Below are 19,206 nucleotides of genomic sequence, written 5' to 3'. Positions count from 1 at the left end.
GATACATATTAAATAATAAATAAATTATTATTATTATTATTATAAAAAGTTTATAATTTAAAATAGATAAAAAAAGTCTATTTTTATAAAATGAAGGAATATAAAAAATTTTAAAATTTTTACAACCATAATTTTTAAAATGTGGACAATGATTATAATTAAATTATTATTGATTGGTTGAGATAAATTTAAATAACATAAGAGATAAAATTAGTAAGAAGATGGGAGTGCTGGATGAGTCACCAAGAGGAGTAGAGCAAGAGCCCTTCCTTTCTTACATTAGGTAAGAAAGAGAGAATTTTAAAAGGGGAAATCCATGGACTGAAGGGGAGGAAGAAGAAGACGAAGAAGAAGAAGTTGAGATTCTAATCAAATCACATGAGTGCCGGTCAAAACCGCCGTCTGAAAGGACCCCTTCTTTTGTTTGTGTGTGTCCGTGTGCAGAAAAAGAAAGAAGGACTAACCTTTGGAATCCCAATTCTTGATGTCGTGGCTATATTTTCTTGAAGCCACATCGCTGTGGGGGCCTAACCATTCATATTTGCAGATTGCTAGCCATTAATGTAAAAAAATGAAACCCATGAAAGCTATGGGTTGGTGAGTTTTTGCTTTTTTTTTTGGTTCCCCTCACATTAGACCATGTTTGAATACATCCTTTTTATCACCATTCTAGCCATAAACAAAAATTGCAGTCAATTTGGGCAACAAACTTTAATTTTGGTAGCTTAAAAAGTGTAAAAATCATGTGGGTTTTTTTTTTTAAATAATTATATTTTTATTGAAATTTAAACTCTTAATTTTATAATTTTAAAAAAAATAATATTATTAAATTAAAATTTATCAGTACATTTGGATTATTAAATAAGATTATTATAAATTTGATTTTGTATAAAAATAAGTCTAATAATTTTTAAATTAAATATTTACATTAAGTTCTATATATAGACCCGCGTCACAATTCACTGAGAGGGTGAACTTGAACTGACCCGAAACCTTTTTCAATGTTTCAGTTTCAATTTTATCTAATCTAAATTTAACTGATCAATTTAAAAAAATATATATTTTTTAAATAAAAAATTTAATTTGACCCAAAATCAAATTAAATCGTTTTAATTGGATTTTGGTCTGATTCATTCACAATTCAAATTAAATATAAATTCAACTAATTTTAATATGATTTTAAACCATTCTGATTTCTATTTTGAACCGACCCATTATCACATCTATATGTATATTTATTATTTTAATCATATATTCATCTTAATTGATTATATATATATAAATTTTAATTTAAGTATTATTAAAGTCAAACTCAGAGTAGATTCATCAATATGGTATTAGGCTTTTGCACAAAATTCTTCAGTATGCAACGCCAAACTCGACCTTAAATTTAAATTAGTACATACATATGGGATTATTATTATTATTATTATTATTATTATTATTATTATTATTATTTCTCATGCATGCAAAGATATTGTTCTCAAAATTGCTCATGTTTTGCATGAATGGCCTCCTAAAAAATTGTGGAAACAAAGGGCTCATAAATGGCTTTATGTTCTTAGTAGGAGTGTTCGGTTCCAGTTCAATTCAGAATTTACCTAGGAATCAGAATCAGAACCGAATCAGAATTTTAAAATTTCAATACAGTTCCAGTTTGGTTATTCATTATTTCGGTTTCAGTTCGGTACAGTTCTCGATTCTTCGGTTTCGATTTGATTCGGTACGATTCCAGTTCAGTTCTTGGTTCTTAAAATAATTTTATATAATTATTTCTTTAAAAAATCATACTTGAATTAGCATTTAAGTTTTGAATTGAGCTATTAATATATAATATATCATATAATATATCTTTTAACTATAACTAAATTATATAATATTTAATTATAAGGTGCTTATATGACTTATGATTAAATATATTATATAATATAATAGCATATCATATAATATACATTTTAACTATTTATTAATCATATAATATTTAACTATAAGATGTAAATATAATTAAGAATTAATATATATATATATATATATATATATATATATATATATATATATATATATTAATATAAGATAATAGTATATTCATAATTAAGAATGATAAGGTAATTTAATGTATTTATAACTAAAATTATTAAGAAAATATAGAAAAAATAAAATGTAATATTAAGTTATATTTAGTTCATAATTATATATATATACATAAGTATACATAATTATATTGAAAGCATATAATACATCTAAAAAAAATATAAAAAAGTATATATATAAATTCATTTCTTGATTCGATACCGGTTCGGTACGGTTCCAATTCGATTTTGGTTTGGTTCTTAGTGAAAAACGAGAATCAAATTAAAGTATCAAAATAAATTCGGTTCAATATGGTTCCTGTTGGTTCGGTATGATTCTTCGGTTCGGTTCGGTTTTCCCAAGACCCATGTATAGCCCTAGTTTTTAGGGCCTGTTTGACATTATTATTGAAACTGCTATTGAGAAAATTACTTTTTTAAATATACTAATTAGAGAGTATTAAAAAATAATTAAAAATTAAATTTAATCAGTTTTAATCATAACAACACTAAAATAATAAAATAATTTTTTAAAAATATTTTTATCAACAGCATCTAAAATGATATTTTTATTTAGAAAAATAATTTTAGATGATACTTTTATTTAGAAAAATAATTTCAGATTTTGAAATTTAATGTCAAATAGGACTTTAGTGGCCTAAAGTGATAGAAGAAAAGTAATACATGAGCTCAAAATAATACAGCCTATGAAATGTATGAAGTGGCGCCGCCAGGCAAGAATGTAATTAGATTGCTATATCAAAAATCTAATATTTCAAGAATGAATAATCTAGGGAGTAGTGGAGGGTCCCAGTGTGTCACTGTGCCAGGTCAGCAACAACCCTTCTTACTGCTTCCTGGAAGGCAGACTCGTCCCATTCTTCCCCCTACATTCAACAAATTACAAGCCAAATTAACAATCAATTATCATCTTTCGCCCTATCACCTCACATCTTAATCATTATTACTTTAAGAAAACGCCCTTTCCTTCTTATTTCCTTGCACCCAAAAATCAATTTCTCCCTATAACTTTAGATCCTCCTTTCCTTCTCATTTCCTATGATCAGAAAAATTGTAACATGGGCTGGCCTTGGTCATTAATCATTATTTTGAAAAAAAAAAATTCTTAAATAATTAAATTTCAAAGGAAAAAAAAAAAAAGAATAAATGAAGAAACCATTATAGGAGGAAAAAAAGGGAAGATGGAGGAAAACCCTCAAATATATATGCACCCATGAACAACATCTCTCTTTAATTGAATCTCGACAAGCATGTATTGATCAACCTTTCCATTAACAAATTAATAACAATATACCATTCATTACTTAGAAAATCAGTTATGAAAAAAATGAAGATATATTGCATTAATTAGAAAAAGATCGAGAGAATTATAATGTCTAAGAATTTATATGTTCAAGGAATACATAAATGCTACGCTTCAGTGGATGTTCATGCGGATAGAATATTACTGCGCATACCTCAATTTTCAGTCTCAAGATTACTCGATTCATGGATCTTGATTCTGTTGTACGTGTGTTGGCTTCTACGGACATCACGTTCACATTGTTAACTTGGTTCAAGAACTCCAGAATCCGAATCACCATATCTTGAATAGGGCATTCTCCTCTTAGTACAACTTGAAGGTCGATGATTCTTTGTTCTTCTGAGGTTGATTCAGAGACATGTGCAAGCCGGAGTTCAACTCTTTCAGTTGATGAGGTCTCACTTTCTTCTTGCGCTACTTCTTTCGCTGGTAGTTGTTGTAGTACTTGTGCCTCTAATTGCTGGTTTCTCTTGCTAAGCTCTTCGACTTGAGCTTTCAGAGAGGTTAAGTACTCCCTTGTTCGAGTAAGCACCGATGCTTTGTCTTTCTATATATATATATATATATATATATATATTCAAAATCAAAATCTAATTGATATATAGCTTAGATCCTCGCATTTACTAATCACCAATTTTATACTCGCATGCATATAGAATTGTAAGTGCATTGGCTATGAATGTGCATGTTATAGTAGAAACTTGTGTCATATATATACCTTGGCTTCTGTAGGGAGAATTTTTCTCAATGCTTCAAAGCTTTCATTGATCTTTTCACGCCTTCTGCGCTCTGATATCATGTGGTGCAACTGAGTGCTGGTAGGGCGACTTGCCAGCATATGTTCCCGTCTCACAGTATTTAAGCTCCTGTAATAAGTGATTGCCCTTTTAAGCATACTTTGCTTGCGTAAACTTTGGCTCATTAGTCTTGTGGGGGTCAGATAATTCTTGAAAGCACTAGTTCTCTGGCTTTCCCGGTAATGGTAAGGTAGGTTAGGTGTTATTGAAGAACTGGTAGAAGATGAAGGAGAAGTTAGAACTGCCAGAATAGCTCGTGTCATTGCAGCATCTTCACTCTCTCTGGATGGTAATTGAATGTTTCTTGTCAAGGCAAAGGCTTGCATGGCTGCTTGGTGTGGACTAGTTGTGCTCGGTATCGGCTGGAAAGATTGCGTGGCTGGTTGTAGTGGGCTAGTTGTGCTTGGTACTGGCTGCAAAGATTGCATGGCTAGTTGAAGTGGGCTAGTTGTACTTTGTACTCGCTGCAGAGATTGCAAGACTTGTTGGATTGCACTTGATGTGCTTTGAATTGGTTGCAATAAGGGAGTCTCTTGAGGGATTTCTGATATTTGGGATGTTGGAATATTAAACAAAAAAGGAGAGCTATCTGGGCTATCCATGGATAGTGATCTCAATGAAGAGGAAGATGATGAAGGCCGGTTTGGATCAACCGCCTGGGAAAGTTCTCTCAGTGGAGATTGCTGATGAGGAATGTCTTCTGGAAACAAACTCCTCATCGCGTTTTCCATGTTAATCTGTAAAGGGAGAACTCAATTGAACTTTAATAAGAATATGATACATATGCATCTTCTATTTTTCTGATTAATTACGATATAGCTTTAAATTAATCAGAAACATATAAAGATTATTATATTGAACTGGTCTCTTACTTGAGTCATCCCATTAGACCAGCCCATTTCAATTTCTCCGCTCCTGCACCCCATAAAGACTGCAGTCTGCAATTAAGAAAGAGGAACAGAAATTAAGCAATGAGAGAAATGCTAGCTGAAATATATGATCATAACGTTCTACATTATATATTTTATGCAATTAAAATAAATTAAGTATCTTCCAAACGAACAAACCTTTATCCTCGCTTCCTGCAACATAAACAGACACAGTGGTACTAAGTTAGCTATAAAAATCCCATTAATTTGAATTGATTCAAGGAGATGCAATCTTTTTCTTATTATCATTTAAACCATGATCAATATTAATTAATTACCTGATAAAATCGCTGCTGCACAGCAACAGATGCCATCCTTTGAAGTTCCGATTCATTTAGCTCTCTGTAGGGTTGGTTATTTATGAAAGCCACTCCGGGAACACGGCTGATAGAGCCAAAAAAGAAGGCATTTTTAGAAAATATGCAAAAACGGAAGAAATATATAGTAGAAAGGGTGATTAAGTGCAGATAGCATACTCATTTACAACAAAGAACTCTTTTCGCCGATATTCATCAAAAAGCCGCCGAGCTAAGCTTCCCGACGAAGAGCCAGGTTGACTGGCTTCTTCATGGTAATACCCGTCCATAAAGTGTAAACTGCTGGTAATTAAGGGGCAACTATTTTAACACTTACATATGCAAAAAAGATCAACATATGTGTATATCTTGTGCTTCTGTGGAGGGGGGTAAAAGGGAGAGATTGGAAAACCTACTGGTTTGGTTGAGGAAAGTAGCGCCAAAGACAAATGTAATTGCAGCCAAAAGACTGCATTAGCGATCGGAGATAGGTGGCACGGTCTCCATCACTGATAAGGGGCGAAAAAACGGTATCCATGTGAAGTGGAAGCAGACAGATATAGCTATAAAGCTTTAACTAAAGATGCATGCAGCTGCATGAGAGATCCCCTGCGCAGTTCGGATCTCTATGCTGCTCTCTCTTTTTGATGTCATTTGATTATGTCTCTGCCTTTGATCTCCATGGATGGAAGATTCATTTGATGAAAAGTATAAGGAATAAAAGATCGTTTAGAAAAAAAGCAAAGACCTGTGGAGGGAGCTAGGTGCGTCTCGCTACATGTAGCAAAAAAATAACTACTATATTAATATAGGTTTGGCTGCAAGTATGGTGGGTGTGATCATCAGAAGAATAAAGATTTGAAAATTAAACAGAAGGGGCTTAATTTGCTGGGTTTTCTGCTATGGCCTATTAGCCTGTACACACAGAGAGAGAGAGAGAGAGAGAGAGCCTGTACACACAGAGAGAGAGAGAGAGAGAGAGAGAGAGAGAGGGGGATATGGGACCTTTGAAAAGTAGTAGGAGGAGGGTGAAGATAATTAGTGATGAGGGATCAAGGGAACAGTAAAGAGAGAAAGGAGAAAGGAGCCCACCAGTTTATAACTATGATTGGATAGGAGAATTGTCTTGCTCTAATGGTAGAGAGAGAAGTTGAAGAAAGAAAAGTAGTGGTTAGCTAAGAGAGAGGTGGGGGTGGGGCAGGCAGCCAAGGGAGAGTGAAAACTTGAAAAGTAAAGGTCAAAGTCCACCATCGCGAGGCTTTGAAAATAGTCAAAAGGAGGAAGGCAGAGTGTCCCTTTCCTCTTCCTTCACAACTCTTTTGCATTATTATGTCTTCGGTTTGGTTTTATTTCTTCGAGCCGTTGGTTTTTTTCGTCCTTATAATATTCCCTCTGTCTCACCCACATATATCACAAGTATATAATAATTTCCTAATTACCAAACATAGATAGGCCGATTTTTTTTATTAAAATAGTCTAAATTTTTTTTATCAGATTTTGAGACAAAAATATATATTAAGGAACGATTTTAATACGTTTCATAAATTTTTTTAATTAATTATGAAGAAAAAATATGTTTGTAATTAATTTTTATTTAAAGATAATTTATAAATATGCCTCTATTTTTTTTTTTTTTTTTTATCAAAATCAACATCTTGTCTCATCATGGCAAAAGAAAATCACAGGAAACTGGCGGCCCAGGTAAAGCGCAATCTTTAGATTTTTTTTCCTTGTAACTTCAATCTTTAGCCTGGTAAATTAGCCTTGTATTAAATAAGAAAAACAAATTCTTTCAAATTATCACTTTTATATAAGTGAATAGAATACGTTCAATTTCCTTTAAAAATTTGTTATATGACACTAAAAAAAAAAAAATGTTTCTTAAAACATATGAATGTATCATAATACATCATCTTACAATTAGGCACATATATGCAAGGTTGTTACATTTTTTGGGAAAAAGATAAAATAAGCTGTTTATATTTTTAGTCGAGAGTTAAATAAAATTAAATTTTAGGTTAAATAAATTGTTTAATTTAATAAAATTATTATTATTATTTTAATAATAAAATATTATTTTCTCTTCTTTAATAATAAAATGTTAAAATAATAATTTTAATATTAAATAATTTGTATTATTCATGTTCTTTGCTTTTATTTTAATTAAAAAATACTAAATATTTTTAATATTTAATATTTAAAAAATATTTTATTATTAAAATAATAATATTTTATTAGCTGAGAGCTTATTTAGCCTTATTTAAAAAGCATATGGATTTATTTTGCTTAAAACATAATTCTAAACTTACTTGACCCTCAACCGAATGAAAATACATAGACTTTTTTTTATTTGCAAACTTTGTAAGGTTTTATTTTTTTAATATATTTGTTTAATTTAAAAAGTCATATATAAAGATCTATTTATCAATATTTTTAAATAGGGATGGTAACGAGTCAAGTTTTTGTGGGTACTCAGTCCAACCAAACTCTAATAAAATGGGTTTGAATATTATATAATTGGGTTCGAGGTGATTTTAAGTTTAAAAAATAATACTCGTGATGGGTTCGGGCTGGATTCAGATTTTACATGTTGGATATCCGTTACCCTAATCCATTTACATAAATACTTAATTAAATATAAAATATATATTTTTATAATAATATTTATAAATTTTTATATATTTTATTTTATATAAAATGGAGTTTAAATATTTTATAAAATTATTAAAATTTTAAAATAAAAATTATTAATTAAAATAAATTTTTATATAAAATATTAATTAAAATACATAAAATTAAAAGGGTTCGAATTTTTTTTCGGATAATAATAATCTGGTTTGAGATGGGTTCAACTAGTTGAGAATAAATTTCAAATGGGTTTAGAACAGGTTCAGGTTTTGAAAATTTTAAACGAATTCAGATTAAGGTATGATGATTTTCGCGGATACTATATCCGTTGCTATCCTTAGTTTTAAGATAGCCTTCAGTATTTTAACCTTAATTAAAATATCATCTCTTTTACTTATATTATTTAATAATATGATATTTATATTTATACTATTATTTAAAGGTCGAGAGAATAATTTATGAAACGTTACTCCTTCTTACTTTTAAAAATTAAGAAATTATTTTGATCATGACAAAAAAAATATCATTATTTTTATATTTAATAATTAATTTAATAATTATTTTTATTAAATATATTTATTTTAAATTATTATATAAATAATTAATTAGTAAAGACTATAATAGCTAGTAAAATAATTAATAGCTACTTAAAATAGTTAATATTACTGAATAGATCTAACTACATGATAATTTTGATATCTTTAATTAAGTAGGTGGAAATTGAAATTGGGAATTCAATTAGAGATTATATAACTTCTAAAAAATTAATTAGGGATGTAGATGGCTTAGATTTAGCAGTTTGGAGTAGTTAATATTTCAAATTGTTCAAATGGGTGAATTAATCAATATAAAAGTCAATAACTACAACTGACCATATGATCTTCATCGTCCAATCAAATTTATTATCGATGGGCGAGAATTAATTTCAAATTTCATATTTATTTAATTTGGTTCATGATATGATATATGTGGCAACTTAGTCACTCAACTGAGAAAAGGAAAAATAGATAAATAAAACTATTTATAAAAATAAAATAAAATAATGAAAATTGGGCAGATTTTCTTATTCATAATTTCTTTTTTTTTTTTTTTAAGTCATCCAATGTTTGAATTGGTGGCTCAGACAATTCTTTCTCCGTTGGCAGGGCCGCCCTGCTGCCGACACCGGTAACATTAGCTACTGTGTTCGCATTAGCCGTCATAGAAAAAAATATTAAAATCATTTTCATACTAAATTTGATTTTTTTTTTTAATTATAAAAATTTAAAATAATTAAATAAGTTATTTAAACTATTTTTCAACCTTTAAAAATATATAATTTTTTAAAAGAAATTCAATCTCAACTGTTTCCAAAATTTACCTTTTAGTAACCACGTAAAAATGTTAATTTTAGAGTAAATTATCGAATATTCTCAATATATGTATATTTACACTAATAAAGTATTAGATTCTGAGTTTAAATAGATAAATTGTAATATTTATTTTAAAAATAGTAAAAATATCTCTCGTGGTGACAGACTTAAAATAAATCAGATATTTATAAATTAAATTTTAAGTTTACTCTTTTTAATTAAATGGACAGCCAGTTTATATAAATAAAATCTATGGATATTTTATATGGGATGCTTCACGATCAGGAACGTGCGATGAAAGGTGGGGACTATCATCTGTATAATTTTTTAATTTTATACATAAATTCTCTTTTTTATTATAATTCAGTATTTTTTATTTTTAACTAAAATTAACTTCATTCAATAAGATTTTTTACTCTAATAAATTACACCATTAAATTATTTTATTTGATTTACCATAACATTGCATAGGTAATCAATTTCCATTCAATTACATATTTTTTCCTGTCACATAAATTATATAATTTAAAATTTTATTTAATTTACTATGCATAGAATAGGTAATTGGCAAGTTATTATTATTATTATTTAAACAGATGATCTAAATGAGAAATGAAATATAGAATAATTCATTTTCAGCCATTTCATTTGAAGGATTCATGCATTTTAAATTCACGGGAAAAGTTGGCACCGTTGACATCTGCCACGTGGGTTGGAGATTTGGGGGTTTTTAAACATGCATTTTTTCTTTTCTAATTTAGTTTTATTGTTCAGACGCGTGTAAAGAATAATCCAGGTAGAGTGTTCAATTCTGGATTCAATTTAATGTTTATTTAGAAATTAAAATCAAATTGAAATTTTGATATCTTTTTAATTTAATTTTTTAATGTTTCAGTTTAATTTGATTTTTAATAATTTAATTTTAATTTAGTCCAATGTTATTTTAATTTAGATTTATATTTTTTAAATAATTTTATATAATTATTTTACAGTCATACCTGAATTATTATGTTAAGAGCTCCAAATCCCACATTTAAGAGTATATTAGAAGTTCAATGAACTTATAAGGGTTAAAGCTAATTATGCTAATAAGTTAGGTCTAAAATTTTAGTAACGGTTCGTCTAAACCTCTTAACTCACTCATTCACCTCCTCTCATAAAATCTCAATTCAATATATGAAATAATATGCCTTTTAGCTATTTTTTTAATTATATAATATTTAATTATAAGATATATATATATATATATAATTAAAAATTAAATATAGTAAATTTATAATTAAGAATCATAAAATGATTTGATATATTTACAACTAAAATTATTAAAAAGATGTAGAGAAATAAAAGGAAATATTAGATTGTATATGATTCATATATATATATATATATATATATATGTATGATAATTTTTTAAAAATGAAAGATTATTTATTTAATTCGACACGATTTAGTGAAAAATTAAAATAAAAAAGTTAAATTAATATTGTAATACTCTGAATTTTTTTAATATAATTATTTTACATGTAAATATTAATATTTTATTTTATTAAATATTTTGGGAATTTATTTAAAATTTTTTGAATTTTTAAAAATTGGGTTTGACTTTTTGAAAAACAATAAATTTTGTCAATTTTTAAAAATTAATTCAAAGACCACATGGTAAAACAAAAAATATATTTTGACTCTACAAAATTTTTTGAGTTTTTAAAATTTTTTCTGAATTTTTTGGCCTCGTTTTTTGTCCTAAGGCAGAGTAAAAAACTCAATTTCGAATATCCTGAATCGAACCAGATCAAATTGAATCGGTCTTCTTTTTCTCCTCCTCCCTTCTCCCGCATCGCATGGCATGGCCTCTCTCCCTTTCCCTCTCATTTTCTCTCTCCTCTCTCCTTCCCTCGTCGGCCCTCCCTCCCTAGCTCGCAAGCGCACCTACAACTCCCCTCCCCACCCCCAGCCGTAGCTTCAATGGCCAAAAAAACGCGCTTAAAACTCCCTCCACGCGTGACGCGATCGTTCAACTTTCTAGCCAAAATCTGGCAGATCCGGCCACCAATTGAACGGGGTCTTGTCTCAAACATTTTCTACTCCTCAAGAGTTTTTTATAAACACTAAGAACACTAATTTTCATTGAGCAGTTTGTCCAATTTTTGCCTGAGATGTTTTAGTCAATTTTGAATTTTGGGCTAAATTTCTCCTAAACCGAGAACCCCACAGGAATTTCGAGAGTACCGGCGTGTTTTACACGACTAGAGTTTTGCGATAATATAAATTTTAAAATTTTTCGATACCAAAAATTCAGTGAGTCCCACAAACTTCACAATGATTTTTCAAGCTTTAAATGAGCTTAAATAATTTTGTAAATATTTTATTTTAACCCCTGGTATTATGGGCTTCTCATAGGTACTTTTGTTTCATGGAAATTCGAGAGTCGCCTAGATCTGCAATTGCGGGCCGGACAGACAGGCCGCCGGAACCGTTTTAGAACCGGATTGGAATTGCGGTCCTTCCCACCATTTGCAAATGTCCCGGACGCATTCCAAGCATCAGAATTAGCATAGACAAACTCGAACTCCAAGTTTCTTCAATTTCATTGTCATACCTTACCCCTCCGTAAGGCATAACATGATCCCGTAGTATACCTAATGAATTATCAAACTTCGTCTACTGATAACCCATTAAATACACTACAAGGGATTTTAAACCTTTTCTTTTTTCTTTTGACAAGTGTTACAGGTGTTAATTTTTTTTTTTAACTGAAGTGAGACCAAATAACAAATTTGAAGTATCAATAATTTCTATAAAAATTTTGGCAGAGTGCCATCTGTATTTTGAATAAAATAGTTCTTCAAAAACCTGTAAAAAACACTTTCAATATATTTCTTCAATCTCAAACTCCAATAATAGTTCAACTCAATTCAACATCAATTTTTCAGTGTTTCCAAAAGCTAAGATAAGAGAAATATGTCACAATATTTTTACAGGCCAAAATAATTTACAATTTTAGTTTACAACTGCTCAAGACCAGTACAATATATACATACAGTGCACATACATTACAACAAAAATTACAAAAATATGGTATACTCAATATACCCGGCGGAATCCCAAAATATAGCACAAGCAGCCTACTATGCTGTTCTGTCTGTCTGTCTATCTGCGACAACAATGAAAAAGCTATCGCTGAGCCAATGTCTCTGTGGTGCACAACATTAAAAAAATGCAATTTAAAACCATAAACCATAAATCATATAAACTGTGAATACTTAAAATCATAGTTGAATTCAAAAGACAGTGAATGTCATAAAGAATTAAACTTCATTTTACAATGTCACAATAAATATCAATAAATCACACACACAGCTTAATCATGATTCCATAGTCCAATTCGTCCTAAAAGCCAATGGCTAGTGAGGAATAACATAGCTAGCTAGCAATTATATGAGTACTCATCCTATTCGTCCTCAACTGACACACACCTCAACACTTCAGTCAGAGAGGGAATTCAAAGCCAATTCGTCCCACTAGACAAGCTAGCGAGGAATTCAATCAATATACATGATAGCTATGGTTTCAAACAATTTGCAATATTTTTCAAGCAATAAGTATCCATCAAATTTCTATTCAAACAATTTTCCATAATTTAAAACAATAACATACAAATTGTCATAATTTATTTTAATTGAAAATTCAAAAGAAATAACTGTTGTGCACAAACCTCTGAAGAGTAACCTCTTGGCTCTGACTCAGTGTTTCCTTCCCCTTTCCTGAGTCTTTGCTAACTGAAACACACAATTTAAAGTGTTTCAGTACTCATTTAAACTGTCTCTAACAATAACATTCAATAATTAATTTATTTAATACTATTGCTTTCCTTAGTCAACCTATAATGTTAACCCTTAATGCACTCTAGGGGAATAAATTTTAATGTTACTAATATGTCACATTTTATAGTCCTTTAGTCTTGATACATGTTACCAAATTCATTTTTAAGTGTATTACATTTTATTGCAATTTATCGGATTTCGGTATACTATTTTGACCTAGCCGGATGATCTAGTTTTTTCAATTTTCGATTTCTGGTCCGACTTACAAACTTGTAGATCTATGTTTTAGTGAACTTTTACCACAAATTTTAGGTCATTTGGAGTTTACTAGACCAAGTTTTTGTCATTTTACTATTGCTGGTCAGATTGCACTAAAATAGCAAACTTAGGTCATTTTTAGGTCATTTCCAGTTCTAGCAGTTTTTATACCCAAACTTGTGCAAGAATTTTGACTTGCTTATGGTCATTTCTGGATTTTGGTGTCTTCATAAGAGTTGTAGCTCTATGTCTAAGCTATCCATGGTATAAATTTTAAGTCAATTGGACCTATTTTGAGTGACATTTTGTGCCTAGTTTCACCTCCAATTGGGTTCATACTAATTGGAGTGACACTTAGGGTTATAGGCTCATTTGCACACTGCCCTCTGCATGCCTCTCAAACACCAAATCAAACACATATTTACCAACTACATCTTCACTTCCCCAAACCATTCTGCATTTGGCACTAACCATAACCATTCATTTCTTTACATTATAGGTCAACTTGGACAGAATATAACAACTTCACAATACACCAAATGCAATCATAATTCATAAAGTCCAAATCTAACAATATATACACATAAACTCTCCTAACTATTACATATAATTTCACTAATAAATTACATACATACTTAGCAACTTTAAAATCACATTTCGTCAAATAATCTTCATAAATTCAAGCATTCCTCATGACCTTCTCAAGGCTGCCGAAATGCTCCAATTTACCAAAGTTTCCCATACTTTCTTCAACTTCAAGATCAATTGCTCAATCACCACATACACTTAATACACATTGGCTACAACATCTTATAACATTAATCAACATACTTTCCCATCATTTACATGTAAAAACAAGCTAAACATTTTAACTTTCATGGCTGCCAAAATGGTACATCACCAACAATTCATTAAACCTCAAAACTTCTTCCATAAATCAACTCACCACAACATCAACTCAAAGTTTAACAAGGAAAGGATGAAGAAATGGCTACTTACCTCTTATGGACTTCCTCAAAACTCCACCAAATTCCTTCTTTCTTGTTCCCTAAGTGCTGCCCAAGGTGTGGTGGTCAACTTTAATGAAAAAACCTTAACCATTGGGGGCTTGGATCATGGATGCATGGAGCTCACAATGGGGCGTCAATGGTGATTTGGAAGGGAATTTGAGTTCGGCAAAGAGAGCATTTGAAGAAGAAATGGTGTTGCAAAATGTTATTGAGAAAATTCTGATTTTTTAATGCTTTAGATACTCCATAGTGGTCCACTAAGTTAGTAGAAAATTTAAATTAATGTTAAACTTTCATTTATTCAACATTATACCCCATAATTTTTCTTATTTATACAACACATAAAATTTCATTTTTCATGGCATTTTCAAACTTTAATATCATTTATTTTTTTAATGGATATTTAGGTCAAAAGGCAACTCGGGGTGTCAAATGACCACAATGCCCTTATTCGGGTTGTATTCCCGATTTTTCAGTAACACCGATTTTTATCGGTTTCTCGTTTTTCTTTGTACTAATTAATTAATTTTTCTTTGACATTTCTAATGTCATTTATACCTCAATAGATGTTTATTTAAGTCTTAAAAATATTTTTCAGGATTCCCGGCAGTCCAAGGCTAGTCAACGGTCTACGCCGCAACTTCCCGGTGCGGTCACTCATCGCTACGGTTTTCGGCTCGTTTAAATTAGTTACATTTCATTGCTCTTATTTTTTCTTTATTTTTCTTGTATTTTTCTCTATTGTATTTCATTATTTTATATCTCCTCACTAATATTTAAATATAATTCCAGGCATCCTAGCTGTCCAGACAGACACTGGTCATCGGAACAGTAGAACGCACTACCGAACATAGGGGTGTTACATTCATAGTGCCGGATTTAGAATAAAATTCCATAAAATATTCATAGATAGTTAGAAAATTATAATTCCTTTTATATTAGCTTTGTAATATTACTAAGGACTGCAGGGCAAAAATTTTAGAAATTTTAGAGCTCGTTTAAATGGTTTATAATAAAATATTAGTTATAGGGATTAAAATGTAATTTTTTTAATTTGTGAATATTGAACTTTTTGGAGGACCCAGGAGGCGCCATATGATGTTGATGAGATGTGGTTGTGGGAATTTGAGATTTAGAAGTGTTATTTGGATCTTTTTGTAGGTTGGGTAGGTCCTAGGTATATGAGAAACTCTGTCAGATTTCAGCATAAATTAGGGCGTCTTTTACCTCTTTAAAGCTTTGTTTGAAATTAATATTGATGAATTTGTAATATAATCATTTAGGTGAGCCGGGTCAGCATTCCTTCCCTGCCAAACCACCACGGTGATTTCCGGTTAATTAGTGAGTAGATATTGATTTTACTTATAATTTTAATATTATTATGTATTCAATGCATATTCATGCATTACTTATAGATATATGTACATAGTTATTTGCTAGGCATGCCTTGTATTGCATTTATATTTGATGACATTGCTGTGGTTGTTGCTTTGTGGCGATCTGGAGCCGCATGTGTGAGTTGGTGTGCATGTGGTGTGTATATGGATATGAGTAGGATGGGTAGACGCGACTGGAGCTTGACTCACTAGGACTCGATCCTTATTATGGATAAGTCAGGGCAGGCACAACTCAAGTTGATTTCACTGGCTCCCATATTTGGATATTAAGAGAAAGTCCGACTTTGAGTCGATTTCGCTGGCAGAGGTTGGAACTAAGAGAGCTGTATAGGGGATCAGCCCCCATATATATGTGTGTGAGTATGGACTTAACACACGGGTGTGTGAATGCTCCAAATTGCCTTTGGTGTGATTATAACTTGACTTTTTTTGAATTGTGTAAAGATGTTGCATTTCATTCTTAGGGATGCACTAAACTTAGATAGTTATAGAAATTGTATGTAAAATCAATATCTTACTCTATGAGTCAAATGCTCACTCCTGTTTACTCATTTTTCCATGTTAGAGGAGAGCTTATTCTTGTGTTTAATATGCTCCCTACCTTGTAGGTCTACTAGCTGTTATTTCCATATTTTGTATTGTTAAATTTGAATTCTAAATCTCCACATGTGTAAAACTATTTTATTTAGTTTGGAACTGCAAGATTAATTATTTTGGGGTTGTAAACTCATTAATCTATGTATGGTAAACGTGTGGATGGATGACTTGTTAGATGAGGGAGTTGGACTCCCATTGGATTTCATATTGATTTGTTGATGATTGTGAGTGTAACACCCCTCACTCGACTACAGTGCAGCCGAGCAAGGTGTGCTACATTCGGTGCCAGAGCACCTTAACTTATCTTACTTTATTTCTTTAAAAATTTTGTTCTCGTTATATTTAATATCGATTATTTTTTGACGAAGAAACTAACAAAGTTTCTCCTATTTTATTATCGTTTGACGTGTTTTACTATTCACCTATTTGAAAATTTTAATAATATTTTACAATAAAAATCTCATCAATTATTCTCATTATTCACATCTCATTCGTATATCTCAATTTCATATTCATTTCCATGCATTTCAATTCATGCACAATTTATATATATAAGTTCTCAAGTTTCATTAATTTACATGATTTACAAACTGATTACATAAATTCATAATTTATATGATCTACAAATTAATTACAGTTCCATAATCTATATTTCAACATACAATTCATAGTTTCCATTACAAATAATAATTAATTATAATATACAAAATACATAATATGATCTATATGGGCTCTATCTACATGCATTGCTGAGGAGGTGATAACCTTGAACACTCTGCATATCAGACTCCAAAATCTTTGTTTAGTATTCACTGGGTTTTAACTTCAGTACCTGCGCGAGGAAACAAATCTATCGCGCTAAGCATTGCTGCTTAGTGGTGTAATAATATAACAAAAAATAATATATACAAATAAAAATAATTGGAGCATATTTTCTATACTCAAGAATTTTACTGGGTTCATATGAAATTTTTCATACAGTATTTTTTTTTTTATCATTTATGTTGTACATTTTTTTTGTCATTTATGTTGCTCTCTAGAATCACTTCTTTCATAAGTTTCAATAATCATTTATATAATGTATAAATAAATCTAAAATTTATACTTATATTCTTATGAAAATCACATTCGTAATGTTATTTAAGTTATAATTCTTCTACTAGTCTTTTTATCACTTCCTTGATACTTTCTAAGTTGTTTACAATCATTTCGTAATATTTAAAATTTTTAGAACTAATTTAATTTATTTCAGATCATTCTAAGGAACAAATTTTTGGAGCTAATCTAATTTATTTCGAAACTTCTTCTCATTTATTTACTTTCTAGCATTTTTAATTGCTAATATTCATAACTTGTTTTAATAAATTAGACTGCCCAAGTGACCTATGACAGGCTGACTAAATTGGATAACGGGTCATTGGCACTGGACACCGCGGTGCCTTCGGCCGTCATACCATGAGACGCAGAACGTCAACCACGTATGCAGTCAGTATGGCTAAAAAGCCATGATAACACATATTCGGGCATTAAACCATGAGTGCGGGCATAAAGCCATGAATACAGGCATAAAGCCTTTCGCAGTACTGCTAAAATAATACCCTATTGGCATGCCAATTTATCCAATCTGACACACGTATCTAGACAATACATGAGCACATAGTACCATTAAGAGTTTATATGTTTCATCATTTCATGATATTTTTCGTTTATATTTTTATAGCATTCTAATTTTATTTATAATGGAAACATAATTTCTAAATTCATATTTCTAGGTAATTTATGCATTTATCATAATATTCATATTAATTACAATTCACATTCATTTAATCTCATGTACCATTTGCATTCAAAACATTTTTCTTTTCTCTCTTGATAGGAACCTAAATCCCAAATGACGCTTTTATCACATTTATTCATTCAACAATCTACTCATGTAAGGTACATTTCATACTTCAAGTTGTATTGCTAATATATTATGAACTCCATTGGTGTTGGGAGTATAAATCTCAACAATCCATCTAGGTTAATTTCATTTCATATTCAAGTGGTATCACTTATGTTTTATTAGACCTACTAGTAACAAGAATACAAATCTTAATTATATATTCACATAACTTAAATGTTCATTAATTCATTTAGGTAAATTACTATTCCTATTCCAAGTAATCCATAAACATTTCATGGATTCCAAATTTCATACCTTAATTTCCTCTACCAATTTAGTTTTTACACTTTGTATCTTTGTACTATTATTCACCTTACTATTCACTCAAATTGTTGACTTTTTAATATATAATAAATTTATTGAATCTAAGTTCACCAAGATACTACATTTTGCATTTTATTTTTGTTGGTATTGATTTCCAATACCATTTCAAAGCTTATCTTATGCTATTCAAAATTTTCAGATCTCATACCCTAGGTTTACTGTTTCATTGGTCATTTGTACAGTAGGAATTTGATAAAATTGTTTTCATGAAAGTTGTTCCTTATTGTGTCTAGTTACATTTTTTTTTTTGAATCACTCCATTTGGAGTTTTTTAGCTCAAGTTATGGTCATTTTACTATAACTGGCTGGATTGCAAATTTTCCAGATTTTCTGGATAGAACCAAATTTACAGTGTTTTGTACACTGATTGTAGGTCATTTTTTGAACATGTTATGATCAAAATTTGGATTTGATTTCTCCATAAAAGTTGTAGGTCTACGTCTCAGCTATATGCTG

The 19,206-nt window shown here is 30.1% G+C and overlaps 1 protein-coding gene across 2 annotated transcripts; it reads right to left on the bottom strand.

The window, feature by feature from the left end:
- Positions 1-2,685: 2,685 nt before the first annotated feature.
- Positions 2,686-6,397, bottom strand: LOC110656157 (putative transcription factor bHLH041). Of its 2 annotated transcripts, none has more exons than XM_021812775.2 (8): positions 5,832-6,397; positions 5,596-5,718; positions 5,398-5,503; positions 5,258-5,272; positions 5,063-5,128; positions 4,112-4,927; positions 3,548-3,940; positions 2,686-2,956 (listed from the first exon to the last, which is right to left on the bottom strand). In XM_021812775.2, the coding sequence occupies exons 1-8, from the start codon at positions 5,951-5,953 to the stop codon at positions 2,888-2,890; spliced, it is 1,710 nt and encodes a 569-aa protein (XP_021668467.2). In that variant the 5' UTR covers positions 5,954-6,397; the 3' UTR covers positions 2,686-2,887. The 2 variants fall into 2 exon arrangements, with proteins under 2 accessions (XP_021668467.2, XP_021668468.2); XM_021812776.2 differs by having other exon boundaries at positions 5,596-5,715.
- Between the last annotated feature and the right edge of the window lie 12,809 nt (positions 6,398-19,206).

This window comes from Hevea brasiliensis, chromosome 11, assembly GCF_030052815.1.
Source record: "Hevea brasiliensis isolate MT/VB/25A 57/8 chromosome 11, ASM3005281v1, whole genome shotgun sequence".
Classification (NCBI taxonomy): Eukaryota; Viridiplantae; Streptophyta; class Magnoliopsida; order Malpighiales; family Euphorbiaceae; genus Hevea; species Hevea brasiliensis.
The sequence above is the reverse complement of the archived record's forward strand: the minus strand, read 5'-3'. Positions and strand labels throughout refer to the sequence as shown.